The sequence below is a fragment of the Labeo rohita genome, chromosome 17 (genome assembly GCF_022985175.1).
Source record: "Labeo rohita strain BAU-BD-2019 chromosome 17, IGBB_LRoh.1.0, whole genome shotgun sequence".
NCBI classification, from domain to species: domain Eukaryota; kingdom Metazoa; phylum Chordata; class Actinopteri; order Cypriniformes; family Cyprinidae; genus Labeo; species Labeo rohita.
Genome location: NC_066885.1, coordinates 25,221,894 through 25,249,240, shown reverse-complemented (window position 1 = coordinate 25,249,240; position 27,347 = coordinate 25,221,894). Strand labels below are relative to the sequence as shown.

At 37.8% G+C, this 27,347-nt stretch overlaps 1 protein-coding gene across 1 annotated transcript in view; it reads right to left on the bottom strand.

Annotated features, from left to right (window-relative positions):
* stard9 (StAR-related lipid transfer (START) domain containing 9) overlaps positions 1 to 27,347 on the bottom strand; it is a 48,472-nt gene continuing 21,125 nt past the window's right edge. Inside the window, exons 4-22 of the mRNA XM_051134012.1 lie at positions 21,504 to 21,620; positions 21,386 to 21,418; positions 18,944 to 19,002; positions 18,705 to 18,817; positions 17,308 to 17,450; positions 16,374 to 16,441; positions 14,986 to 15,083; positions 14,710 to 14,910; positions 14,527 to 14,624; positions 14,348 to 14,425; positions 13,145 to 13,222; positions 11,559 to 11,738; positions 10,826 to 10,880; positions 10,132 to 10,257; positions 9,443 to 9,525; positions 8,469 to 8,530; positions 7,989 to 8,161; positions 7,203 to 7,674; positions 1 to 5,261 (exon numbers count right to left, since the gene is read on the bottom strand). Of these exons, the coding sequence (XP_050989969.1) occupies positions 11 to 5,261; positions 7,203 to 7,674; positions 7,989 to 8,161; positions 8,469 to 8,530; positions 9,443 to 9,525; positions 10,132 to 10,257; positions 10,826 to 10,880; positions 11,559 to 11,738; positions 13,145 to 13,222; positions 14,348 to 14,425; positions 14,527 to 14,624; positions 14,710 to 14,910; positions 14,986 to 15,083; positions 16,374 to 16,441; positions 17,308 to 17,450; positions 18,705 to 18,817; positions 18,944 to 19,002; positions 21,386 to 21,418; positions 21,504 to 21,620 (7,488 nt within the window). The 3' untranslated portion in view covers positions 1 to 10. The remainder of the gene's footprint in view (positions 5,262 to 7,202; positions 7,675 to 7,988; positions 8,162 to 8,468; positions 8,531 to 9,442; positions 9,526 to 10,131; positions 10,258 to 10,825; positions 10,881 to 11,558; positions 11,739 to 13,144; positions 13,223 to 14,347; positions 14,426 to 14,526; positions 14,625 to 14,709; positions 14,911 to 14,985; positions 15,084 to 16,373; positions 16,442 to 17,307; positions 17,451 to 18,704; positions 18,818 to 18,943; positions 19,003 to 21,385; positions 21,419 to 21,503; positions 21,621 to 27,347) is intronic.

The following is a 27,347-nucleotide window of genomic DNA, read 5'->3' as shown; positions in this document are numbered from 1 at the left end:
GTTATCTCTATTATCTGCATTTCTTAGTAGAACTATGATCTTGTTGATTTTCAATTGTCTCAATCTTAGCTTCGCTATGTAAGGTGACTCCAGTCATCGAGGTTGGCGTACCAGTGCAAGGATGCTGGGTGTATCTCTGTCCTGGTTGTGCATCTAACAACCTTGTACTAATTGCTGAAGGTGAAGGAATGCTTTGTTCATCAAGTGGAGGACTTTTGTATTCGCTAAGAGCAATTTGACTGGTAGGAAGTAGATTTGCCTGAGAAGCAGGTCTGGTACGAGATGCATGACTTTTGGTTGTGGTACTTTCATCCAAAGATACTTCTGGTGTAGAATCTGTGGATGAACTTGGAGGGGCTATAAAGTGGGCCTTTCTGTATCGCTTTTGTTTTCCTTTCCGTCTTTCATCATTACCATTGCCAACAAAATGTTTTGGATCATTCGCTGTTGTGACATGTTCTCCTTGGTCTGCAGATTTACATCTGTTACTATAATGTTCCTTTGTATTTTGACTGCAATGAGTCTGTTTTGCATTGTGAAACACCTCAACAGATTTATCAGGCTCTCTTCTTTGCATACAAGTTGACTGGGGATTTTTAGGCATATTTGGCTCTTGATTTTTCAGTGGTTGGTTATCAAAACTTTGCGTTCCTTTAATGCTGCCATCATTATGCTGAGGTGTAACAATCATTTCCAACTGATTACTTGTGTAGATTGACTGATTCTCTGATTGTGCACTCTTGTCGATCTTTCCAGGATCACAATTTTTAACCAAGCTGTTCATTTGTGGTCTTTTCGGTGCCTGGCCTAAATCTAGAATAGTGATATCTTTTCTTAAATCTTCAGAGTAACCGTTGTGTATTTGCTCTACATGTCTTTCTTTATCTTGACCACAATTACTACTGATAGTAGCAGTTTCCAAGGAACGTTTAACACAAGTTTTATCTTGGTTTGCACAACCATTATATTTTCCTGGACCAAATTCATAAAATGCAAGATTGCTTAAAGGCCGGGCTTCGGGAGTTGGGTAACTGCCTTCCACTGTTGAGTGGTAATCTTCCATACTTGATATTGAAGAGTTATTTGAACATGCCTTTTTATTTTGTGCCTCCATGGTTTGTTGAAATGCATCAGCCACATCTTTGGAGTGCACACCTGAGACAGTACGTTTCATTGTTGCTTCAGTGGACAATGACACCTGAGAGATGTTGCATTTACTGAACTTTACAGGAGTTGAGATCTTCATAGGACATTTTTCACTTGATGAGCATGAAGTTTCATTCAAAAGTCTTGAATGTTCATGTGATGTTAATTGTTTATCATCATAACTGTGCATTCCCGTAGAGCTCAGTCCACTTTCATTTTGTTTTGTTTTGTTGTCAACCACCTGTGCATTCTGGAGGATGCACAGATTAACTTTCTTAACTTTATCCAAGCCATTTGTTAGCTTAAGAGATAAAGTATCTTGCGCATACATGCAGGGAAGCTGTTTTAATACAGTGGCATTATCTTTCTCCAAAACCCCTTCACTGATGCAGTCTTTCCTTTGAACAGGGTTTGAAGCATCGGCATAATCCTTTCTTAGTTTGGTGCAGACAATAATGTTCTCTCTTGATGTATTCACATCAATAATAGTTTCTTTAACACATGACAACACTGATTCACTTGTTTTTAGTTTATCTGTGCTCTGTTCCTCTATAGTGCAGTATAATACTGATTCCAAGCTGTCACTGACAATTCCACATTTTGGATTTTCTTGTCCAACTTTCCTTTCTTCCTTCCTTGCAGTATGATCTACTGTGCCAGTGGAGTTCAAGACTGCATGATCCTTCATAGTCGAAGAATGTCTTGATTCAGTTTGTGAATCACTGTTCTCTGATTTTGACATACATGAGAAAGGATGGGAACTATTACTCTCACCATGTCCAGCCTGAGTACTTCTGTAATCAAATTCATGTTTGTTTGTTTTGGACTTCAAATCATCGAGTTTAGCTAAAGAAGCGTTTTCTTTCTTTGTGTCTGACTCTTGATCTTCTCTGTAGTCTTCTCTTAGAGACATAAAATGTTCTTTCACCACCTCTGATATTTTAGCATTAATTGCAGAGTCGCTCATCTGAAAATATCGGTTATTGGTCTTTCTCTCCACAATCTGGTCTGCATCTTTTCTATCCTCTTTAATGTTGTCAATAAAGTGTTTCATCTCTGGACTTTTGGAGGATTTCAGGGTAGCACAGTTTGTTTGTGTCAGTCCACCATCGCATACACTACTGTCATTTCTAAAAGTATTAATGTGGTCTTTGCTGATTAAAGTTTTATGATCATTCTTGGCTTCCTTCTCGTCTAGGTCTTGATCAGAGTTTTCCATCGTACTATGTGTTAGCCAGTTTTCCAAAAGAGATCTACTTTTTACAGATTCTGCATTGATAGTTGAACAAGCAGATGACTGTTCCTGATCCATATGTAAAAATGCTGTCTCAGTGTCTGAAACATCTTCATCACTTTTCTTTGGAAGCGTCATATTTCTCACAAAGTCGTTCATTTTGCATGTTCCACTGACTGGTTCATTCCCTAACTTTACACCAAAGTGTTCACCATCTCTGCCGAATCTATTAACTACATCATGCTTCTCTGATTCTTTGATTGTCAGTGCATAATCATTGGTATCAGTTGGGCAAGCCATTTCTGTGCACTGTTTTGTATAGAAATACTTTTTTTCTTCATCACAGTGTCCAGTGGTTTTGCCATTGTCAGTGCTTGCATTGCTGTGTGATTCATCTAGAATATGTGCCACTTCGGAGTTCTTAACTTCTGTATCTGCTGCATTTTCACATGTTGAAACATGAAAACCTGTTGTCAGGTTTAAGTTCCTCAGAGAACATTCCTCATGGTACACTGGGTATGATGATGGCTCCTCTCTAACATGTAAATCTTCCCTACTAGAGTTAACTGGGATGCAATTGGTACTTGCTGAGATCTGAACATCTTTGGAACAAGAGTTGATCAGCAATGCTTTAGTCACAGTGGGATACAGTGGTATACGTTGAGTGGTTGGTTTGTTTGGGTCTGCTACCTCACCTAAATTGGTATCTGTAGAGTCATGGTACACTGGGTATGATGATGGCTCCTTTCTAACATGGAAATCTTTCCTACTAGAGTTAACTGGGAAACAATTGGTACTTGCTGAGATCTGACCATCTTTGGAACAAGAGTTGATCAGCAATGTTTTAGTCACAGTGGGATTCAGTGGTTCACATTGAGTAGTTGGTTTGCTTGGATCTGCTACCCCATTTAAATTGGCATCTGTAGAGTCATGGTACATTGGGTATGATGATGGCTCCCCTCTAACATGTAAATCTTTCCTACTAGAGTTAACTGGGAAGCAATTGGTACTTGTTGAGATGTGACCATCTTTGGTACAAGAGTTGATCAGCAATGTTTTAGTCACAGTGGGATTCAGTGGTTCACGTTGAGTGGCTGGTTTGTTTGGGTCTGCTACCCCACCTAAATTGGTATCTGTAGAGTCATGGTACATTGGGTATGATGGTGGCTCCTCTTTAACATGTACATCTTCCCTACTAGAGTTAAGTGGGAAGCAACTAGTACTTGTTGAGATCTGACCATCTTTGGAACAAGAGTTGATCAACAATGCTTCAGTCGCAGTGGGATTCAGTGGTTCACATTGAGTGGTTGGTTTATTTGGGTTTGCTACCCCATCTGAATTTGTATCTGTAGAGTTGCAGAGTCTGTGAGTTGTACATGGTTGTTCATTGGTAGCCAGTGCCTTAAAATCCATCTCTTGCCCTGGGATAAAGCTAAGATCACTCTCTAACAACAGGGTATTTTCAAAGAACGTGTCATTTTGCTCTTCAAGTGTTGTATTTCCATCCTGAGTTGAGTCAGAACGAGGTGAGCTCTGGCTTTCTGAGACATTTGTGTTGTCTGACATATCCAAACTAGTAGAGCTTTGGCATCTACTGCTTTCTATTAGTGTGTGTTGATCCTGTTTGATCAAGTGTCCTGAAGCTCTGATGATTCTGGGACTGTCTGCTGCATCAGTAGATGACCATGCATCAGTAAGAGCAAGTGGATTCTCCGTCTCCCTGTTACTTGCACCGCTGCAGGGTCTTGATTCAGACATGTGAGAAGACTCTCTAGCCATGCCTTGGGCATTCTCCATTTTCAACTTCTGACTACCATTAAGGCTCCAGAAAACCTCCGCAGGTACATCTTTGGATATTCTCATCTGCTCTTTGTTTCCAATTGCCTGAGAGCTGCATGAAGTCTGTGTTGTAGAGGTGGTTAAGTGGCTTGGAACTTTATTAAACCTCAGCACTGGCTTGGCAGTCACATGCTTCCCACTGCTCTCCATAACAAGAGAGTCTTGAGACATCTGGCTGTCTTCACTCTCAGCATCACTGGAATCACATTCCTCCTGTTGAAGCTGCTCAGCCAGAGCTGTAGCATAAGCTGATGACAGCGAATCCAATGAGAAGATACTATCACAATCTGAGGATGCATTGGGTTCCTCCCAGCCAACGTGTTCTGCCCATCCAACTGTTTCTTTTTGTGCTGCAACCCACTGCTTGGTACTCGTTAGAACTTCTGCACTACGCCAGTGTCTCTGTTGCTTATGTTTTAGTGAGTTAAGCTGCTCCAAATTTTCATAAGACATTGTTGGCTTGATAGAGCACTTTTCTTTTTTTTGCTCAAAGTCTTTCACAGTCTTGTTTTTGTTCTGACTTGTTGCTTTGTTGACAGATTTCACACTTCTATGTCCACGTAAGCCTGACGGTGGTTTGCGGAAAACTTTTGCCAAAGCAGTTTTGATCCCAGAGCCAACAGAGTGGGAAAAAACCTTGCGGATGGTCTCTAAACCTTTATTTCCACCTTGTGATAGACTCTTTGTTCCCTTCACAGAACTTTTCTGTTTGATTATCGGTAATACTTTCCTAGTGGCTTTGGTGTCTGAATCCAGACAGTTCTTGTCTTGGTCGCTTGTGCTTTCCTTGACTATCAACCTTGAGGAAGCCGTTTTTAATTTTGTAGCTTTAGCTGAACTCGCATCTTTTATGGGACTTTTGACGCTGTCTGAAAAACTGGCCCAACATGAGGATCCTTGGTCATATCTTGAGGGCATTGTATTGGAACGTCTTCTAATCTTTTGATCTTGGAGATGTTCATCAGATTCCCATTTAGTGGCACAAGCAAAGCCAGCTAGAGATGCTGTAAACTCAGAAGATCTATTCCTTTTGAGGACCTGGCTGTTTGGAGACAAAGGAAAGTATAGATATTTTTAAAGGTTAAAAAAAAAAAAAAAACAGTACACTGTTTTTGTTGGTAATTATAATGATTGTTCTATAAACATGAATAACACCTTGTTCTGCAAGATTTACTACTATTCTTTAGACCAGGTAAACCCAAAAACATGCACAGTGGGTCTCATTCACTAATAACTGCATTGTTTTATTCATATTCCAACATGATCTCATGATACATTTACTTTTTACTACATTTAAACATACAATACTAACGTATTGACGATACCTGAAACTTTACAGATTTACAAATGAATTTTTAATACATATTAAATATAAATAAATATTAAATAAATCTGAATATTAAATTGTGGCATAAATTTTATTATTATTGTATTCAGTTGTCATATCAGTGGCATTATGTGTTCAACTGCCTTAAATTTATTACTCATTTACTTAACATGAAATGATAACATTTTGTTTTGTTCTGTGTGATTTATGCTGCCAACTTGTTTTGAAGAATACATAATGTTAAACAAGGCTATACTTTAAACCCTTAAACCCTCAATTGTTTATCTACTACTAATACTAATACTATATAATATTTACTTTGAAAAAAGCCATTTTCTCTTACATGCTGTGACAAAAGAACCATTAAAAAAAACACCAAAAACACAACGTAATTACAAAAGGAATCAATTTTATTTGAGTGCTGTAATACTGATCTACAGTATTCATAAGACTACGAGGAACAGAATCAAATCCAAGCCTTTATTCAGCGATCTTCAGCAGTCAAAAACCGCGCTGATGTGCTCGTTACACATTCAGAAGTTGTCACTTCAAGAAACTTTACGACAGGCTTTTCAGCAGAAAAATCGAACGCTCATTGGCTCTCACCTGCTTCGTCACAGATTGCGACATGCTGTGTTTCTGGTGAGGTGAGTTTGAATGAGAAATACGCGCCTTCACAGAGTGGATCGGGATAATATTGTCAGCAAATTCAACATTATAGCGAATTCAGTGAACTTCAATTCTGCTCTGCACCTCATACAAAGTTACTGTATTCTGGGAGAGAGGACTGTGGCTGCAACGCATAGTTATATGAATTTCTTTTGGTACTGCTTTTGACATATTGGCAATAAATAAATTATTGTGATTGCACTTTTCTGTCTGTCATGCGTTTCTTTATACTGTACAGAAATAGTTATTGTTAGGTTTACAGGTAGGAGTGGAATTAGCGACTTTAAAAAAAATCTTTTTAAGGCTATATTGTCACTAAAATGGTAATTTCCCTGCATATTTTGGTCAACTACGTTTTATATCTTTTTATATTCACTATAAAATAGGTAGGTTTAGGTTAAGGGGTCTAAAAATCTAAATCGCTTATTAATAAAATGATTTTAAAAATGCATTTTCGCTATAAAATGGGTAGGTTTAGGTTTGGGGGTCGCTTATTGATAAAATGATAAATGCATTGATACAAATATCTAAATGATATAAAAGTTTGATAAATTTTACATTTTTAGCTAAAAATACATAGCAATTTTTAAGTTTTAAATGCTGAAATTGTATGCTTCAGCATCAATAAAAACATACAAAAATGTAAACGTTACGTACTAATACCTACGTATAAACAATGAGACTAGGCCGCATATTCATACACACAAAGGAGAAAAATTTCTATGTGTATGTACACACAGATTTGTTCTTTGTTCTACTGTTAATAAATCTTAAGTATTATAAATTACTTTCCACATAACTCTTCCTTTATAGCCTTTAGTCACGCTCAGCAAACACATGATGTTCTCTATAGATAAGCTTTTGCCAACTAGTTTCAAGCCAATCCTCGAAACTAGTTCAGACACAATAAAAACTTTTTACATAGGTTACACACGAATTGTTAGTGATTGAGACCCTATGTTAGTTATTCATATGGTTTACACTTACCTGAAAATGGGAGTGTGCTGGGGGTACAATCGGGACAGCAGATCAGCAGAAAATGAATGCCTTCGTAAAGTCATTGGACGTGCCCTGGACTTTAAGGGGTATCCCAGATCTGCAGATGAGGCTTCATCACCCCCTTGTAGAAGCTCATTTTCTAGCCTCTGCAGCTCTCGCTTCGCCTCCAACAGGTGGCGCTTTCGTGCAATCTTCTCCAGTTGGTAATGTAACCTTTTGCGGCGCACGCGGTTCTCAGCTCTGCGCAGTGCATGGTGCTTCAGCAGTTCCTCCTGCACTACTCTTTTCCTGTCACCTATTAATGGCGACGGTGGGACTCTTTCAGCACTGCCTTCCTCCTCAGTCATCTGATTTGATAAACCACTGTGAAGTACGAGATCTGTCTGAACCCCTGACTCCAATGTCCCCTTTTCCCTGTGTGCTTCAAGCCGTTGCTTTTCTTGCAAGATCCACTGCTTGACTTTAGGGGCAAAAAAACAGAGTTTAGAGGAATGTATGGCTTTATAATTGAAATAACAATTTGAAAGGACCATTTGTTATTGTCAGGTATTTAGTATTCATTTGTTTTAAGCTTTGTCTAAGACTGTGTGAAATATTTACTGTATGTGCTGTCAAAATAAAACTAAATCTCAGCACAAAGTGTCTAAAATATAACTGATGTCTTGAAAGCCTAGAAGAAATAAATTTAATTTTAGGAGAAATAAAGTTGCTTACTAAAAAGCATATTATATATTTTCAACCATTCTGAAGGCTAAAGATTAGCTTTGTACTCACTCTCAGTGTGCTGCTGTCGGAGACGTGCCTGCTCTCTTTCCAGATCTCTCTCCGCTCTTTTCTGCTCCATCTGAATCTCCTCTCGTAGACACTCTATGTACCACTGCTGCTCCTCTAGTCGCTGTCTGGGAGCCGTCCCATTTTCATTCTCATGACAACCTGCTCCTAGAACCCTGGGCATGCAACAAATGCAAACTCATACACTGATGATGCACTAGCCTACCAGAAATGTTACCACTAGTTAAAATTAACACAGATTTAAAGAAATAATGAATTACAATAGCACACCATACAAATTTACTTTAATTTCTTTTGTTGTCTGCACACTCACTATAGTAACCAAGCAACACCATGTAAACTCTATAAACAATAGTTTCTCCAGAGGGCTCATTACCAGTTCAACATTTGAAAACAATATGAACTTGGACAATATATCTATGGTTTGAAAATATACTGCTCTTGAATAAACAAAACATTTACCTTATGTCAGAACTGGGTGAGTTGGGCTCTGTAGAGTTGTAGACCAGACCTCCATCACTGGTCTGCATAGAAAACAAACAAACAAAAAACAATTATGCTAATTCAAGCAATTCTTAGTACTAAATTTTGTTTATTGTTATATAGTACCTTTATAAGATAAGAAAATAATTTTGGTATGTAATGATGTTTAAAGGGGATGTCGGAAGCCCATTTTCCAAGTTGGTATGATTCATTAGGGACTTCATGAAATGTCTGCAACATACTTTGGTTAAAATTCCTCAATGGCTGTGTAAAAAAACAACCTTTTCTTCTTTGTCAAAAACAGCTCTGCTCACAGCGACCCGTTTCGGTGCATGTCTCTTTAAATGATAATGAGCTACTGCTAATCCCGCCCCTCTCTTTTTCGGTGGCAGGTTCCATCAAAAACTTACTAGCTTACAAGACGTCACTACAGCTGCTCGAGCACGGGGAATATGCCAGACAGCGTACAACTGGCTGAGGGCGGAAATATGCTAATACGGGATAGTCCGTCAGCAGTCGTGGGCGGGGCTTGTGCAATATGACATCATACTGGTCAGTAAATTAAAAGGATTTGATAATTGAGTCTGTTTAGGTTTTTTGGGGATTATAAAAAAGGAGTGAACGGATTTTTATCATTGTTGGGTGGTTTTGTCCACACACTGCAAAGACATATTTATATGCATGAATTTTGCATCCAATTTCCTCTTTAATCATCATGTTTAATGAGTAAATGATAACACTTTGGGTGTCTTAACCCTTTAAAAAGTCTCCTCTGACAATGTAAAAGATCTAAAACATAAATAACTTAAAAATGTCTGACTATCAGCACTTCGTGCAAAATATCATACGTGGCATTCACAAACAAATTATGCTACTCCTTTTTCCTGAACTAACTTCCATTTAATCTCAAGGTCATTTTAGTGAATATATGCATTGCAAAGCATGGACTGTACCCGTCTTCTCTCCCTCAGAACAGCCGCCTCTGCAGGGTGGTTGAACCTGAACTTATGGAGTCCTCCTAAGGTAATTACTGCACCTTTGGAGAAACAGAGATGCACAAAGATACTCCCAATGTTCACCAACGTAAATGCATTATTTTAATTTTGTTTACAGTCAAACCAAAAATTATTCAGACACCAGATATAATTTTTTATATATTTTTTTTTACTGTCGGGTACAGGACACCATAGTTCATTTATGTAAGTGAGCACAGCAAAATAAAGTAAAATGTGACATATTCTAAAATAAAAAAAAAAATCTAAAATTGATAAAAATTGGGACCACAAATTATTCAGACACTTTGACCTGACCATTTTTTGCTTAAGTGTTTCTTCTTTAATTGCTAATACAACCTTTTTACACCACAGACTGGACAAAATTAACAACAACAAAGTATTGATAGTTGGGTAAATATTGTCATACTAACAGTTGTCTGAATTTTTCGTTGATTGTAATCCATTACATACCTTTTTAATCAAAGTTATCCGACATTATCAAGCTGAATTTGCTCCGACACACAATTTTCTAAACTACAGCGAATAAACTGTGATAATGTGAGAAATGTTGAAGGTGTCTGAATAAATTTTGGTTTGACTGTACAAGAAATGGGTATAATGGGCTGTTTTCTGCACTTTGGATTTACCTTGTGCAAGTCTGCAGGGCTCCTTGATCTCTCTTTCATTGACCATGCAGATGTTCCCTGAGACTGGCTTCAGAGTTACTACCCCGCACTTGTTCTCAATCTCGCAGGAGGAACCTTCTGGCAAGACTGAGGGGTTGAGGTGCAAGTTAATCACTGCTATTATATATTTTGTGCACAAAAATATTCTTATAGCTTCATAACATTACAGTTGAACCACTGATGTCACATGGACTATTTTAACATCGTCATTACTATCTTTCTGTGCTTTGAATGTGTCAGTTGCGTTGCTGTCTATGTCAGAAAGTTCTCGGATTTCATCAGAAATATCATAATTTGTATTCTGAAGATGAACGAAGGTCTTACTGGTTTGGAACGACATGAGGGTGAGTAATTAGACAGAATTTTCATTTTTGGGTGAACTGCCCATTTGAGACAAGTAAAAGAAAAAAAATCACAAGGGAGTCTTAGAATAAAATGTGAAAATGTCTTATGCTTGTCTTACCTACAGGCCTTATTTCAAACATTTAACCAAACACCCACTTTGGGGCGATAGAACTGGAAGTGCTAAAATTGCTAATTCACATCTGTGTTTTGGCCTACAAAAATACATAATCCCTGTAGCACTCTTTAACGCTGTTAGTACCAGATGTAAACAGACCACAGTACTCAAAGCTGTAGAGGTGAAATAAGATACCTATGTGAGGCTCTTCCAGGTTGTCATCCTGAGGCCCGATTCTCGTCACCCCTTCCTGTAGGACCACAATAAAACAAACATTAATAGAAATCAATTTGAGGATTTAGTGCTAATCTCTTGCATGTCCGAAACAAAACATTTTCTTCTTCCATGTCTTATTTTTTGTTCTTTACACACCTCAAAAGCTAAACAAGGCTCTGAGCAAGGCTATTTATCCTTCATTGCCTACTGTTTATGAAGGATAAAATGCCTGCTTATATAAGCCCGGACATATGGGCACACAATCATTCCCAGGTGGCTTTGGCTTTTAAAGCAAGGAAACTGCTGAAATTGCACAGCCGTGAGCCTTTTATGGACTATCAAAAAGGCTCTAACCTCTTAGCACAGATTTACGTAAACACCAGTGTGTAACTCTCACTAAAACATTCCTGCACAATCACACAAAAGTACGAAAGAGGAAAGTGAAAAGAAGAGGGGGGAATGTCCAGATCACATGGCCAAATCTCTAGGCTGTTTTACCTTCCTGGCAGAGGTATCTGCATAGAGTTTTGCACACAGAACAAAAGTAAAAAGACAGAAGAGAAGGAAGAATCTATTGGAGGGAAAAGAGAAAGAACCATTGGTTAATGACCAGAAAGAACAAAGGATTTTGTTGAGAGAAGACTAGCTAAAGGCTACATAGATGTGATAGGAAGAAGTAGTGTATTGCATATAACTAGCTAAATAGTTCTACCCGAAGGTGGTAGATGGTGACCCCTGTGCTGAGGACGTCTGGCTCTAGAGCGATGAGGTGAGGCAAGAGTGACTGAATGAGAACGCCTGCTCTGTTCTGGTTAATGTCCACACTGTAGCGCTCCAACAGGGCTCGCTTATCATGCCAACTGTCAGACCAGTCTTTAGTCAGCTGCTCCACCTGCAGAGGAAACATGAGTGACTGAAAATTAGCAGGTGAAAAGTAAAAGGGATAGTTGACCCAAAAATTACGCTCCAAACCTGTAAGACCTACGTTCATCTTCAGAACACAAATTAAGATATTTTTGATGCACGTACGCGTTGTGTACTCTCGTGAACGAGCTTTGAAGACTGACACAGAAGAGAACAAATTGTTGAATAAAGTTATTTTTGTTTTGCTTACGCAAAAAAAGTATTCTTGTAGCTTCATTACATTAATGGAGAATCCACTTTCAGAACAACAATTTACAAAAAATGTACTCACCCCTTTATCATCCAAGATGTTCATGTCTTTCTGTCTTCAGTCGTGAAGAAATTATGGTTTTTGAGGAAAGCATTTCAGGATTTTTCTCCATATAACGGACTTCATTGGTGCCCCGATTTTGAACTTCCAAAATGTAGTTTAAATGCAGCTTCAAAGGGCTCTAAATGATCCCAGCTGAGGAAGAAGGTTCTTATCTAGCGAAACGATTGGTCATTTTTTTCTGAAAATAAAAATTTATTTACTTTTTAAGGATGGGATGCACCTCCACGACACTACGTACTGTTGAATCACGTTGAAAGGTCACGCGGAACTACAGACCCAATGTTTACAAAGCGAATGTGCAAAGACTAAGGAAGTGCAAGTAAGTCAAACGCTGCTTACAAACAAAAAGGTACAACGATGTCGGACGATTCTGAAGTTGTAGGACAAAATGAGAGTTTTTCGCCATTCTCTACCTTTTTGAGCCGGAGTACACAGACAAAGAACTTAGACGTGATTCGTTGTGTTGTGGACGCGCATCCCAGAGCCTGTGCTGTAGCTTTTGTGCTTAAAAAGTATACAAATTTTTCTTCTTCTTCAAAAAAAAAGACAGATCGTTTCGCTAGATAACACCCTTATTCCTCGGCTGGGATCGTTTAGAGCCCTTTGAAGCTGCATTTAAACTACATTTTGGAAGTTCAAAATTGGGGCACCAATGAAGTCCATTATATGGAGTACAATCCTGAAATGCTTTCCTTAAACATAATTTCTTCATGACTGAAGACAGAAAGACATTAACATCTTGGATGACAAGGGGGTGAGTAAATTATTTTTAAATTGTTGTTTTGAAAGTGGACTTCTCCTTTAAGGTTAAACCATGTCACATGGACTATTATAACAATGTCCTTACCTTTCTGGGCCTTGCACGTGTCAGTTGTGTTGTTGTCTATGCAGGGTCAGAAAGCGCTCAGATTTCATCAAAAATATCTAATATGTGTTCTGAAGATGAAGGAAGGTCTTACGAGTTTGGAACAACATGAGGGCGAGTAACTAGTAACAGAATTTCTATTTTTTGAACTATCCCTTTAATATCAGACTTCAGTGTTTCAAGTAGGTGGACTGACCTTCAGTTCATTCTGTAGGACTATATCAGACAAGCTGCCTTCTCTCTCATCACTGAGAGATGGACTGGGATTCCTCTGCTGTGGATGGAAAAAACAATTTTCAATCAGCACAATTTTTGTCTTACTTGAATATCGAAATCACTGGCTTTTTAACACCATGTCCTAACCAGGCACCTGACAAATGCCTATTCCATGTTAATATTAACCCAGCTACAATGGTAAACAGCACAGGACAAGACTTGGTTTCTGTTATTGTTGATGGTCCCAAGCAGCCCTGTCCACACTGAAATCTCATGTCAAATTCTCACTCCATATAGCTCATTAGTAATCTTTAGATATGTTCTAAATGGCTTGTAATGTTGGCATAATTACTTAACAACAAAAATGTGTGTTGAACTTATTCAGGTCAAGCTGTAAAAGGATTAGTTCACTTCTAGAATAAAATATATAATTATGATAATTTACTCACCCCCATGTCATCCAAGATGTTCCATGTCTTTTATTTTAGTTGAAAAGAAAGTAAGGTTTTTGAGAAAAACATTTCAGGATTTTTCTGCTTATAGTGGACTTGAACTGGAGACAATGGGTTGAAGGTCCAAATTGCAGTTTCAATGCAGCTTCAAAAGGCTCTGCACGATCCAAACTAAACGATCGATCACAGTTCAATAAAATGCTATATACTTTTTTTAACCAACCCAGTGTTTACAAAGCAAACGTGCAAAGAAAGTCAAATGACCTTTGCAAGAAAGGTAAAACAACGATGACGGATAATTTTGGGAGTAGGAGGAGAAAATGAGATAAGGTTTTTCACTCTATCCTACAATTTTGAACCAGAGTACACAGATAAAGAAATAATCATGCATGACCTCTCCAACATATTTATGTAATGCAAGATGAACATTTGAGGTTAAAAAATATAGAAATTCTAATCTCTTTCAGAAAATTACAGATAATTTTGCTAGATAAGACCCTTATTCTTTGGCTGGGATCCTGTAGAGCCCTTTGAAGCTGCATCGAAACTGCAATTTTGACCGCTGCTCCCTACTGAAGTCCACTAGAAAAATCCTGGAATGTTTTAAAAAAAACCTTAAATTTCTTTTCGACTGAAGAAAGACAGACATGAACATCTTGGATGACATTGGGGTGAGTAAATTACCAGGACATTTGAATTCAGGAGTGAACTAATACTTCAAAGTCTGGTACCATTTCAAAGCTGAGCAGCATGCTCTTCAGACGATCAATTTCTTCTCGTAGTTCTCTGATCAACCTCACACTGGCATCCTAAGATAAAACAAGAGGTTTTATTTTAGGTTTATTATTTTAATTTTCAGTTGATGGTGGTACAGCAAGTTTTACAGACATTTGGATGTGTTTAAACAGACCTCATTGACTCTTGGCTTATTGACGATGTTCCTGGCGTGAGCTGCGTAGCGGAGGGTGCTCAGAGTCTCATTGTAGCTGCTGCTGGATGGTGAGACAGCTGGAGGAAAATCAATCTCACAATCAATTCCACTAGCACTGAAACCAATGCAGCAAACAGTAAATCTTCACTCCGAATCCCATACTTGCAATCATGATGGTTTTGGAGTTGCCTCCCAGACTGTCTTTGAGAAGCCAGGTGAGGACAGAGTCCCTGTAGGGAATGAAGCATTGTCTGCGCCCGCTGCCCGACAGAGAGCTGGACTGGCTCCCCACAGTGCTCCCTTCACCCTCACTGAGCACACTGTTGATGCTCTGACTGCTGCTGAACATCTGAGAGTTCTGGGCTAGAAAAACACAGTGCAACGTCATGACGAGGAAGATAAGAGAGGATAAGGAGAATAAAGAAAGCCGGTGCTTACCAAGAGCGGAGATGACGATGCCAAGTGTGACGAGAGATTTGTTAATGTTGGCTCCTTCTGTTATTCTGTCTCTGCAGTATTGAGGGTCAGCTCGTTCACTGCCACAGCACAAAGAGAGATATTTCAAGTCAAGCTAACACAAGTTACCACTAGAGGGCAGCATATCAAGTTTTCATGTCATTAAGACCATATATGATCTGCACTGCCTAAAAAGAATGATAGGTTTGAAGGGATGGCTCAGCCAAAAATGAAAATTACCCCATGATTTACTCACCCTCAAGACATCCTAGGTGTATATGATTTTCTTCTTTCAGACGAATACAATTAGAGTTATATTAAAACATGTTCTGGCTTTTCCAAGATTTACAATGGCTGTTGATTTTTTGAAGTCCAATAAAATGCATCCATCCATCATAAAAAGTACTACACACAGCTCTGGGGGGTTAATAAAGGCCTTCTGAACTGAATCAATGCATTTCTGTAAGAAAAATATCCATATTTAAAACTTTATAAACCATAATCTCTAGCTTTAGCTGTTGTACGCACGTTCACAAGAGAGTGGTGATCCAGCGGATGATGTAGGACAGGGGTGCTCAACCCTGTTCCTGCAGAGTTTAGTTCCAACCCTGACCAAACACACCTGTCTGTAATTATCAAGTGCTCCTTCAGATCCTAGTTAGTTGGTTCAGGTGTGTTTGACCAGGGTTGGAGCTGAACTCCAAGTAGATCTCCAGGAACAGGGTTGAGCACCCCTGATGTAGGACACAGGCGTAGCGTAAGCTCTGGTGTGAATATACTAGTCTCATGAAAACCAAGTTTTGTTTACAGCAAAGGAAAACCAGTCTCCTCTTGCCTTATATAGAAATCCTCCGACATTTTTCTTTACAAATCCTCATTTTGTACTTCTAATATGTGACAGGTGCTTGGTTTTGCTCTCTCCTCTGTGCTTCCACGTTTGTCACTTCTCACCAGAGCTTGCCCTACATCCTACATCATCCGCTGGAACGCCACTCTCTCATGAACACGCGTACGACAGTTAGCGGAAGCTAGAGATTATGGTTTATAAAGTTTTAAATATAGATATTATTCTTACACAAATGCATCAGTTTGCTTCAGAAGGCATTTATTAACCCCCTGGAGCCGTGTGGAGTACTTTTATGATGAATGGATGCACTTTATTGGACTCAATCTCAAATCTCAAATCTCAACAGCCATTCACTGCCATTATAAAGCTTAGAAGAGCCAGTACATTTTTAATATAACTCTGATTGCATTCTTCTGAAAGAATGCAGTCATATACACCTAGCATGGCTTGTGGGTGAGTAAATCATGGGTTAAGTTTCATTTTTGGGTGAATTATCTCTTTAAGTTCAAACAAAAACACCAACCTGCCAGCCAGGTCCACCAGATTGATCTTGCTCACTATTTCTGAAGGGAGGTTATTTTCTAGAATCGCCTATAAAAAGAAAACACTTCTAATTAAAATATACTTGCACACTAGCATTCAAAGGTTTGAGTTCAGTAAGATTTTTTTTTTTTAAATATCTTATGCTCAATAATACTGTTACAAAACTATTATTACAATTTAAATGTTTAAATGAAGGATTTTCTATTTTAATATATTTGAAAATGGATTTTTTTTTCCCTGTGATGCAAAGCCATTACTTTAGCCTTTAGTGTCACATGATCCTTCAGAAATCTTTCTAATATGCCGTTTTGGTGCTTGGCATTTCTTCTTATTTGATCAATTTAATAGATCCTTGCTGAACAAAAGTAATTAATTTATTCCTAACAAAATATCTTACTGACCCCAAACCTTTGACTGGGAGTTATTTAATACAATTTGGCACTTAATCAAGTAAGAAAATATCTAGTGTGACTATCAGCTGTTTAAAGTTGTAAGGTGCTTAAAGGAGTTCACTTCCATAACAAAAATGTACAGATAATTTATTCACCCCCTTGTCATCCAAGATGTTCATGTCTTTCTTTCTACATTTCAGGAATTATCTCCATATAATGAACTTCAATGGTGTCCCCAAGTTTGAACTTCCAAAATGTAGTTTAAATGCAGCTTTAAAGGGCTCTAAACAATCCCAGCCGAGGAAGAAATTCTTTCCTCCAGAAGCATAATTTCTTATGGACTGAAGAAAGACACAAACATCTTGGATGACAAGGAGGTGAGTAAATTATCTGTACATTTTTGTTCTGGAAGTGAATAACTTCTTTAAATCAGTCATCCAACTACCATAGTCTTATGCAGTTTGTAATAAAAAAAGACTGATGGAAGATCCTCAGGTGCTATGAACTGAAAGAGATTCAAACCTGTGTGTATTGAATGGTAAAAATGGCGTGAGATCGACTGCTAGCATCATGGACATGTGTAGCGGCTGTGATGCGGTTAGCAATGCCCTCCTCAAGCAGATCCACTGCTTGTTTGTAGTCAGTCACTACATGCTGAGAAAGACCTGTGATAAACAAACAATAGCATCATCATACTTTCCACCATATGAGTCACAGACAATTTCTTCCTGCTAAAGAATAGAAATGGAACAAAATCAGGAAGCGATGATGCTAAATCATCTTTCATGTAAAGTGGCATGTGGTGCTAGAACCTAGGGTGTAATTGGGCCTGAATTTAGCTGTTATGTGCATTTCTGTACATTTAATTGTTAGGTTTTAAATTATAATATATTTTAGTATTTGGACACTTCCTGGTTGTCCAACAGCTTGTTAATCTATCAGGACTGAACTGAACTGTTAAAAATAAGAAAAAACATATATATTTTGGTATTAAATGTTAAGACAATTCACAAATGTGACCCTGGACCACAAAACCAGTCATAAGTGTCAGTTTTTTGAAAATGAGAAGTATACATCACCTGAAAGCAGAATAAATAAGCATTCCATTGACGTATGGTTTGACAAAATTTGGTTGAGATACAACTATTTAAAAACCTGAAATCTGAGGGTGCAAAAAAAAATTCAAAATATTGAGAAAATCACCTTTAAAGTTGTCCAAATTAAGTTCTTAGCAATGCATATTACTAATCAAAAATTAAGTTTTAATACAAAATATCTTCATGGAACATGATCTTTACTTAATATCCTAATGATTTTTGTCGTAAAAGAAAAATCAATAATTTTGACCCATATAACATATTTTTGCCTATTGCTACAAATATACCCCGTACTACTTAAAACTGGTTTTGTGATCCAGGGTCACATATTTTAAGTGTCTCAAGTGTCCAAATACTTATTGAGGTCACTGTGTTTACATGTGTAAGAAACACATCTTGATGAATACACAATGCATCTCAACTCAGCTTCTAGCGACCGCATGGAAGTGCGGTCACTTCCTTTGCTGCACTGGGCTTTCTCCTAATACACACAATGACTGGCTGCTGGACAAGAAGGAAGTGAGAGAGAGCAAAAGAAAGAGGAGGAGCAGATACAGTCACACATGCTGGCTGCTCTCAGCACAAGCTGTGGTGGGAATTGAGTTACAAATGCAAACAGTCAGGAACGAATAACTTGTGTACACAATTACCTCTTCAATAAAAATACACAGGCATTCATCAAACGATACAACCCAGTGAGCACTTTCCTCATGTTTTCATTAGTACTGGTTACACAAGGTAATTTGACTTTGTTTGAAGGGCTTCACCAGACTTTAAATCAGCATGAAGGCCATTTTAAGATTGGCTTTTCTAAACACTCACCCTGCACATAGGGCCCCTTCTCTGGGTGTTCTCGAACCCTCAGGGGCGCTGGCTTCTTCTGCTCCGCACCTCTCAGCAGATCACGCACACGCTCATTATAGATCTCTAAAAAACTGAGAGGGAAAATCAGGTTGTGATTTGCTTTTGCTTACAGGCTTCTTGCTTCATTCTCAGGGTAGGCTTGCGGATACTGTTGCGAAAGAGTCAAAGAAAAAAAAAACAGAGGGTTTCCTTCTCACCTTATTTCAACTCTACAGCTCTGTCCATCTGCAGATTCAACTCCAGACCTAAAAAGACCCTTTAATAAAAAGAGAAAAAGTAGAAAAAGAAATCATTATTACAGGGAATTATTATTACGATACTTCATTCGAAAAGAAACTAATGTTTCTGAGGAAAACGTTTCAGGATTTTTCTGTCCATATAGTGGACTTCAATGGGGATCAATAGGTTGAAGGTTCAAATTGTAGTTTCAATGCAGCTTCAAAGGGCTCTACACGATCCCAGCCGAGAAATAAGCATCTTATCTAGAAAACGATTGGTCTATGTGTAAAAAAAATAAAAATGTATATACTTTTTAACCACAAATGCTCATCTTGCACTAGCTCTACGACTTCATGCATGTTGGAAAGGTCATGTGCAGTTAGTTCATCATCTGTGTAGTTCAGTTCAAAAAGGTAGGGTAGGGCGAAAAACTCCATCTCATTTTCTCCTCCAACTTTAAAATCATCCGCCATCATTGTTTTACCTTTTTTGTAGAAGCTGTTTGACTTTCTTTGAACGTTAGCTTAGTAAACACTGGGTCCTACATCACATGTGACCTTTCCAACGTAATGTAACATAAAATTATGGATTGTTTCGCTAGATAAGACCCTTATTCCTCGGCTGGGATCGTGTAAAGCCCCTTGACGCTACATTGAAACTACAATTTCGATCTTCAACCCATTGGGTCCCACTGAAGAGAAAAATCCTGGAATGGTTTTCCTCATTATTTATTTTTGCCTGAAGAAAGAAAGAGATGAACATCTTGGATGACATGAGGGTGAGTAAACTATTAGGAAACTATTATTCTGGAAGTGAACTAATCCTTTAACCATACTTGCTTGCATGTGTCAGCAACCATTGTCCATTTTCTGTTTAAAGGGGTGCTATTATGCTTTTTCACTTTTTGAACTTTAGTCAGTGTGTGGTGTGTATCTTTGGGCATAAAACTTTGTAACTAAACTAAGTTACAAATCTCAAAGTCCACTCCAAAAGGAGATATTTCATTTTTTAAAAAAATCCCTTTTCAAGAACTACAACGAATGGCTCCTTTGGACTACAACGTTTGTTTTCCGCATGCAATGATGACACAGCGGGGCCATCAGAATATCATTAAATTAAATCCCGCCCACAGAAATTTGAATTGTTGGAGGGAGGGTGGGGACGAGGTGGGGGATTAGCCCAACTGTAGCAATGCAGCATGGAGAGCCGCTTCAACGAGCCACAGGGCGGTGGGTAAAAACACAGCCATTGACTAGAGTGGACACTTCAGAGCTGTAACGCGCCACATACGCGTGCAGTACAAGGGGTCGAAACACATGCCGAAGCCGCGATCTACCCCAGTTGCCGAGTCGGAGCTGTAATGCGCCACATATGTGTGCAGTGTGTGTTAAGAGAATTATTCATCATACAGTGTAGATAGCTTCACTTATAAAGTTTTTTTAAATGCATAAACTTGCACTAGAATAGGCTAGGCTAATCAGTGATTATGTTCTCTTTGATAATGTTAGGCTGCTTTTAGCCTTATGCTGGAGCTACGATAGCACGATAATATCATGTATTGGTGATCTCGCAGGCTGATGACAGAACTCAACACTACCGTAGCGTATTATTTACTCACCCTCCATGCATCCTAGGTGTATATGACTTCCTTCTTTCAGACAAATGCGGAGTTATATTAAAATTTATCCTGGCACTCCCAAGCTTTAGAACGGCATAGACGGGTGTTTCTCTTCATCAGTCCAAAACAAGTCCAATAATATGCATCAATCCATAAGTGCCTCACACAGCTCCGGGGGGGGAAATAAAGGCCTACTGTAGCGAATCAATGTGTTTTTGTAAGAAAAATACCCAGATTTAAAACGTAAGAATCATTTTAATCTAGCTTGCACTAACAGTTGTACACAAAACTTGCTTCTTTGACGAGGGGCATGGCAGTACTGAAACACCGTCTAGGCTGTTCGCCAATCGCAATGCAGTGGGACAGCTAACCAATCACAACACATTTTCGTTTCGAAGGCGGGCCTTCATTAAACCCGGAACTAATCAAGCTATTTGTGCCAGGCTGGGAGAAATGTATTGTATTAATGTAAATTATGTTAAAAATAATGCATTTTTCGAACCACCAAGCATGAGAGCATGTTCTAGTACACCCCCAAAACAAAATCAAGACTTTGTAAAAGAGCATAGTAGGACCCCTTTAAATTGATAGTTTCTCTTCAGAAGACATGAATTAAACTTCAAGTTTATGGTTACAATGTCTTTATGAACTTGTTAAAGGGTCAAAGTATGGTTCTGTAGACTTGCAGTAGACAAACAGAAATCATTAAAAGTCCTATGGCTTTGGAACGACATGAGGGTGAGTAACTGATGTCAGAATTTTAGTTTTTAGGTGAACTATATCTTTAATGACACTGACTTACTTGACAGATCCTCGGTGTCAGTCCAATAGAGTCCTGCACAGATAAAGAGGATACATAAAAATTAGGTTGAAATAATGCTTCACCAATGACTTTATCTCATAAAAGTACTATTACTCACTGGAGTACCCATCATGGTGTACGTTTTCCCTGAGCCTGTCTGTCCATAGGCAAACAGACACACGTTATACCCCTCTGAAGCTCCAGACAGAACACACACACCCAGGTCCTGAAACACCTATGGGGGAGAAAGCACATTTTCTATTAACAAGTCAATTTTCCCATTTGTTACCATGGACCATAAAACCAGTCTTAAATAGGACAAGAGGTATATTAAAGCATATAAAAAAACTGCAATAGCCAACATTACATTAAGGGGCATTTTTTGGGTCAAACTTGAGAATACATTTTTCTTTTATGCCAAAAATCATTCTTTTAGTTAACATGCATACCTGTTTTTTTAAGTCCAAAAGATCATGCAAATTCTTGTAATGCATTAGTATTGCATTCTCATTGAAGGCATTTATTTTAGCTGTAAACGAAAACATGCCTAATAATCCTGCACACCTGAATATAAGGAGTTTTTCACTTCCAGCCTTCACGGACAATTATACATCACATATAAATGATTAAATACAAAATTAACAGTAGTTACTAAGACTGATGTGGTTTTTTGTTTGGAAAAAAATGTCCTACCATGAATATATCAAAACTTATTTTTTGACTAGTAATATGCATTGTTAAGAATTTATTTTGGACAACTTTAAAGGCAATTTTCTCAATATTTAGATATTTTTTTTTTTTTGCACCCTCAGATTCTAGATTCTTTAAATAGTTGTATCAAATGTTGTCCTATCCTAACAAACAACAAACCATACATCAGTGGAAAGCTTATTTATTCAGCTTTTAGATGATGTATAAATCTCAATTTTTAAAAACTGACCCTTATGACTGGTTTTGTGGTCCCAGGTCACATTTTGATGTTAAGAAAATGATGTCAAGATGTTCTGACACACAGGTGACATTCTTGTTCTGTGCTCTTTGAATGGGTTGAGACTGTTGATCTCTGTTCATTTGAGAGAAAGAGAGCAAGCCTGTCTCTGAAGCTTATCTGCGTATGTTTGTGCAGGTTTAGAGCAAAGAGAATGTGCTGCGTCTGGTGTCGCCTGAGATTCTCATAGTGTGTGGAGATCAAACTTCTACTGCTCTCATTGTAAGGAGAGGAGAAATGAAAACACAGAGACCTACTGCTTTCTCACCAGCCCCACTTGGCCTGCTTTATTCTCCTCTTTCTCTTTCTTCAGTCTGTTTTTCTTCAGAATTATTGAACCCCTGTGTCTTAGCGAAAACGCTTTGAAAGAATGTTCCACTACGCTGGCATTTACCCCGTGTTTGTATTACACTTCATCTTGGCTAAGACACTGGCAGGATACATGTCTGGTGAGAGCAAACGTCTCATTCAACTTTTAAGTTTCTAAAGAGTTGTGATGCACCAAAATTGCAGCAATCAAAAATATTCGGATGAAACACAAAAAAAAATAGTTTAAGCCGAAATGGTTTTGGAGGGCCGAAACCACTGACCAAAACAGTAACGTTTAATTAGCACGGTCAAATGTTGAATTTTGACTGTGTCAGTGTCTATTTCATGCACACCGTGACCAAAAATGATGCTAAAGCAGCACTATGTAAAAATTTCTTTACCTCAAATATTGAGCGCCGTCTCATTGCCAAAGAACTTTACTGACCGAGCCATTCTACAGAACTCATCCAAAGTCAGAGTTGAAAATGTCTTCTTGTTTTGTTTTTTCAAAAAAATTGTATGTATGCAAATTGTATAATATCCAAGGTATTCATTTCTAGCAATTGTGCAGTTAATTCTCATATTGTATTTTCAGAAAGTTTTGGAATATTTGTCCTCTCCTCAAATTTGTCACTACCAAAGCACTAATAATAATTTAATTAGAAGGGTTATATTGACTTAAGATTTTGCTTACATCTAGATTATATACAGTACTGTGCAAAAGTCTTAGGCCACTAGTATTTTCATCAGCTAAAAAATGGTCTTTTGCTGTAGTGTGTCAGTAGGAAATATCAGTTTACATTTCTAAACATTCATTTTGCCATTAATTATAATAATCCAGTGAGATTTTGTGTGGAGCACAGGCTGTTGTCAGACTCCTTGTGCAAACAGAGATCTGATCTCTCCATCATTCAATCCAGTCTGTCTTAAGAAACAGAAAAAACGGAGACAGACTAAATCCAGAAGAACTGTGGCAACATCTCCAAGTTGGGAGGATGCTGTCAAAAACAATGTCATAAATAGATTTTCTTTATCAAAGAACTTCTATTAACTAAAATAAATAAGCATTTGATGTGACCATCCTTTGCGTTTAAAGTAGCTTTTGCCCTGTGTGCACTTGTGCAGAGTTTTTGAGGTAGCTTTGCAGGTAGGTTTCTTGAAATAATCTTGGAGATGTTGCCACAGTTCTTCTGGATTTAGTCTGTCTCAGTTATTCTGTTTCTTCATGTCATTCCAGAGACAACCTGGATGATGGTGAGATCAGATCTCTGTGTGGAGCACTGGCTGTTGTCAGACTCCTTGTGCAAACAAAAATCTCACTAGATTATTACAATTAATGGCAAACAGAATGTTTGGAAATGTAAACTGATATTTTTTACTGACACACTACAGCAAAAGATAGAAATAACTTACTTTAAACCATTTTTAGCTGGTGAAAATACTAGTGGCCTAAAACTTTTGCACAGTACTGTATATATATATATATATATATTTTTTTTTTTTTTTTTGTTTGTTTTATGTTTTTGCTATTTTTTTTTTATCAGAGGTAAATCAATAACAGTTACACTTTAAGCAATATTTCAAGTTTGTGAGATTGTATGTATTTTGAGGTTTGTTGTATTGGCAAAAAAGTTGATCATATTGATTTCAAAGTTAAGGATTCATTTGTCTGAATATACATTGAACCAAACACTATCATAACATCTTAGTTGACAATTCAGCATACTTTATTTTTGACAAAACATCCCATGGTGTGGTAGTGACTGCATATTTTTGATAGTGACAGTAATGCTTTGGTAGAGACCACATCACATTACAGAATTTTAACTTGCATACTAAAACACTACTAAACATACTAAAATATAAAAAATTGCATAACTGTATAAACAAAGTTTATTTCCACCAGATGATTACGGGTTCCCTTTACTCACTACCGAAACAATGATGACATGTTTCAGTCGTGACTGTTACGGTAGTGACAATTTTATGGGATAAAAACAAAAAAAAAACAACAACAAAAAAAGATGTTACCACCGAAACTACACCAAATGTTTCGGTAGTGACAATTTTAGATACTTTTGAAGCTATTTCAAAGATGCTAATCAACACATGGTTAGCTAGCACAGTTCTGAACAGTGGTACACATATATAAATGAAATGTTATGGAATAATGTTATGGAATAATAATAACTAATATAAAAGTGTGGTTAATTGCAGAAAACAGGTGTTCAGTGACATTTCTTGAAGTTACAGTAAACATTTCAGTAAACATTAGGGATGGGACGGTAAATTGTTGCAACACAAATCGAGAAATGATTCAGCATCGATTCGAGATTTTTCGAACACATCGCGATTCTTTCTCAAATTGATTCTGAGCTAAGTTTTGAACAGCAGATGGCACTGCTTGTTAAAAATCCTTACACGCACTTGAACCTAAAATAATCATTTATACAATTTGAAAATGGTGAAGCGAATTACAAGGGTGTTCACAGTGGGCTGTGTTTACAATAATCTTGCATCATAAAAGCATTCGGAGCCGAGGTGAAATTACATGATTGTGCGTGTGGGTAAAATTAGATGACTGAGTGTGCAGATAAAAACTAGATTAGAGCGCCATCTGCTGTTAAAATCTAAGCTCAGAATCGATTCCAAAGAGAATGGCGATGCATTTGGAAGATCTCAGAATTGATCTACGAATCGATGTATTGTCCCATCCCTAGTAAACGTGTAAGATTTGAATGCTTAAATGCTTTTCAAATGTGTTTTTTGGTTGTGGGACAGTAGTTCGCACCAATTCTGTAGAATGGCCCTACTACGACTAGATTCAATTATTACCTGAGAACACAAAACACTGAACATTGATTTTGATTCCCCAAACTTTATTTTTGGTTTCTGCTTTTGGCCAAATGAAAATTTTGATTTCAGTATCATATTTTGGTCCATCACTACTTTACAGAGGCAAGCATCATTATACTGCTCATCAGTGTTGGGAAAGTTACTTATAAAAGTAATTAATTACAATATTGCGTATTTAGGTAGTTACTTTTTATAGAAGGTAATGTGTTACATTTTAAATCTGGGCAGGGCTTGCTTGTTTGTTTTTTAATATAAAACATTCTATTTTTGACAAACGTAAAAGCCCTTTCACACCAAAAGTGACAGTAATGCTTTGGTAGCGTACTAAAACACTACTAAAACATACTAAAATACAAAAAAATTGCATAACCATACTAAAATTTTGTTTACTTCCCCCAAATATGAGGACTATGTGTTCCCTTTTCTCACTACCGAAACAATGATGACATGTTTCAGTCGTAACTGTTATGGTAGTAACAATTTTATGGAATAACACCCCTAAAAACAAAGACGTCACTACTGAAATTCCACCAAATGCTTCGGTAATGACAATTTTAGATACTTTTGAAGCTAGCTCAAAGATGCTAATCAACACATGGTTAGCTAGCACACTGGTCACAATGGTCTTACATGAGGGTGAGTAATTAATGACAGAATTTTCATTTTTGGGTGAACTATCCCTTTAAATAAATAAAGCATATTTGTGTTATTTAACATATTTAATTATTTCAAAATCTGAAGCTATAAGACTGGCCTGGAAATGGCACTGTAATGTGTTCTTCAGAGAGTTTTTCCCTCATGCCAACTATTAAATGACCTCCCATTAATAGCAGAACAAAAAAAAAAAAAAAAAAAAACAGGTTACTGCCTAACTGCCAGAGGTTTGTTTTCCACACACCTTTGTCTATATTCATGAACTTTCTAAAGCAGTGCAAACACTAAACACATAAAAGACAATCTTTCTTATTGTGTACTACAGGTGTGTGAAACAAAAAGTAATTTGACCTTCACGTCCACTGGAAACCCAGTGAGTCAGCAAAACAAGAGACTCTCTCAGGGTATTGTAACCCAGGTATGTATTCGGCTGAGATGAGAAGAGTCCTGGGGCCGTTGCGGTCTCTGTGTAGGGTGTGAATAGAGGCTAATTGGGATGCTGTCTGCAGGGAGAGCGGCTCAGCATCTAGCAGCCGCTTCTGTCTGACTAACTCTAATTAGCCTGAGCTCTGAACTTCTTCAGTTTGAAAAAATCAGTGAGGGAGCTTGCTAAAGGAGTCCATCTTAACTCACTCTCCACTGAACTCTGCTCACGTAAGATGCTTTTCACTTTCACAGCACTTTCTTTTTAATTTGCTCTCTTTGTCACCACTGGACTGTAGACAAAGCTTCTTAAACAGCAATTAATAAGAGCTTTCTGACTTTGCATAGACAGCAATGGAGCTGACACGTTCAAGGCCCAGAAAGGTAGTAAGGACATTGTTAAATTAGTCCATGTGACATCAGTGAATTAAATATCCCTCTTTGTTTATGTTTGTGCATGCAGTTATGAATGTGTGCATGTGCATAGCCATAGGAAACCTTAGACAAAAGCATCTGATGTTTGCTTTCCTCCTTTTCCCTCTTCATACCACAAACAAAAACAAATGGACTTTTGGTCACAATGCAAGAGGAAAGCTGAATATAGAGTTGATTCTGGACAGGAAGTTGTCCAGGAGGTTAGTGCTTCGGGCAACGTGATCCAAAAGACCCCTTTGAGCAGACGCTCAATCAGGGAGGGGCAAACCCAAAAGTGGGGCAGTGGAAAGGAGGAGT